This window comes from Austrofundulus limnaeus, unplaced genomic scaffold (genome assembly GCF_001266775.1).
Source record: "Austrofundulus limnaeus strain Quisiro unplaced genomic scaffold, Austrofundulus_limnaeus-1.0 Scaffold100, whole genome shotgun sequence".
Lineage (NCBI taxonomy): Eukaryota > Metazoa > Chordata > Actinopteri > Cyprinodontiformes > Rivulidae > Austrofundulus > Austrofundulus limnaeus.
This window is the reverse complement of record NW_013952502.1, coordinates 555,700-557,380: the sequence shown is the minus strand read 5'-3', so window position 1 is coordinate 557,380 and position 1,681 is coordinate 555,700. Positions and strand designations below refer to the sequence as shown.

Sequence of the window (1,681 nt, the reverse complement as noted above, 5' to 3'; positions counted from 1 at the left end):
AAATAAAGAAATGACAATAGCAAAGCTGAAAAAAGGCTTTCTTTTTTCTTCTTTCTTTCATTTTAAATAGACTTTATATTTTGTTAGCGCATCATTTGTTACTTTCTGTCAGAACTGGAAATATGAACCTGAATTCCTGAGGCGCTACGTTTTCACTGAGCACTTTAGAAACAGACAAAAGTCGTATTTAGAGGAAGTCAATTTTACCGTAAACAAATTAGCTTTAATTTTCGAAGTTATGCAGAATAAGGTTTGCGTGCTGCCATTGCCAATATCTTTAGGAATGTTTTATGTTTTTAAGCAGTCTTCTTCCAGACATTATAACCTCTTATTCTTTGATGATGTCCATCATTTCCGGGATCATGATTAAAAAAAACAATCACATATTTTATTTTGGATTTATCAAAGCAAAGCAAAAATCAAACACTGTGGATTTTTTGTTAGTTCAATTTTACCTTTTTTCTTTTTTTTTTCTATTTGCGATTTTATTTTGAAAAATAAAAATAAAAAAACAAAGAACAAAACAGAATGAACCACACACAGATTTGGCCTCAGCTTGTCATGTGTTTTGACAGGATCTGTCTCCTGTACTGGATTGAAACGTCTCATTAGTGTTGAGGAGTTTTTCAGGACGGACAGGAAAGAGGTCATGTATTTACGGAGCTTTGTATGAAAACCATGTGAGTTGGTTTAGCAGAGCTGTAAACAGATACACCAGCTGATCTTAGTCACTCCATGAATGTTTGCTATAAACTCTGCTATGTGCTGCTGTAAGAACTGCAAAAAGAAAATTAACTAAAAGGCAAAAAAAAAAAGAATCCACAAGAGTGAACTAACAACGCTGACTCACCTGATCTGTAGGTCCATGATAATCTGCCTCCTGTCCACGTTTTCTGTATAAACCTTGACCCCATTGATCCTGAGGGGCTACAGAATAACAGAAAGAACCATTAACACTATAACAATAACCCCCATCGACCCCCACACAGTTGGTGCAAGGTCAAGCTCTTCCCCAGTCCCCCTCCATGGAAACTATTTGAGAAAGCAGAATGAGTGTCGGTGACCTCCCCCTGTGGCGCGTGTTCACGTTCAGGCTGCACCCTGAGCCAGCTGTCGCGCAGCACCTGCTAACTTGTGTTGTAACATGTGAGACACAAACGAAGTGCCCGGCAGAGACGATGCTCACTTTATTCCCAATATCAATCCTGCTGAAGCAGAAGGTGCTGAGCTGGGCGTGGGAATCCTTCACGGCCGGCTCGATCACCTCGCGGAACAGTTTCTCCACAAACTGGCAGACGTAGGGCCACATCTGTCTCACCGTCTGCAGGAGCACATGGGAAAAGCAAAACAACSTCGAGTTATTTTAAAGCAGCTACGGCATCAACGGCGTTCCTCCCTCAATGTCTCCGTTTTAAATATTTGAACGTTGTTCCTATTTTAGGAAAAAGTGACGTCGGGCTCATTCTCATCAACATGCAATTTTTATCCACTGTCAGAGCTGCCCTCCAGTTTAATATCTGCTCATGCCAGACTCTGAATGCACATCCCGGTGGTTGCCATGGGGATTCACAATGTCGCAGACACAAAGCTGCATGTTAAAGTCAAATGTGCTGCAGTGTGGCGGTGACGAGAGGAGAGGAGGCAGCGGGGTGACAGGCATCTCGTATACCAGAGTCGAAAG

The 1,681-nt window shown here is 41.7% G+C and overlaps 1 protein-coding gene across 3 annotated transcripts in view; it reads right to left on the bottom strand.

The window, feature by feature from the left end:
• The window catches only part of esyt2b (extended synaptotagmin-like protein 2b), a gene marked incomplete at its 3' end in the record, with an annotated part of 48,349 nt that overhangs the window by 39,396 nt on the left and 7,272 nt on the right, over positions 1–1,681 (bottom strand). For all 3 annotated transcript variants that reach the window (XM_014013332.1, XM_014013333.1, XM_014013334.1), the window contains 2 exon segments: positions 851–927; positions 1,187–1,321. In XM_014013332.1, coding sequence (XP_013868786.1) covers positions 851–927; positions 1,187–1,321 — 212 coding nt within the window.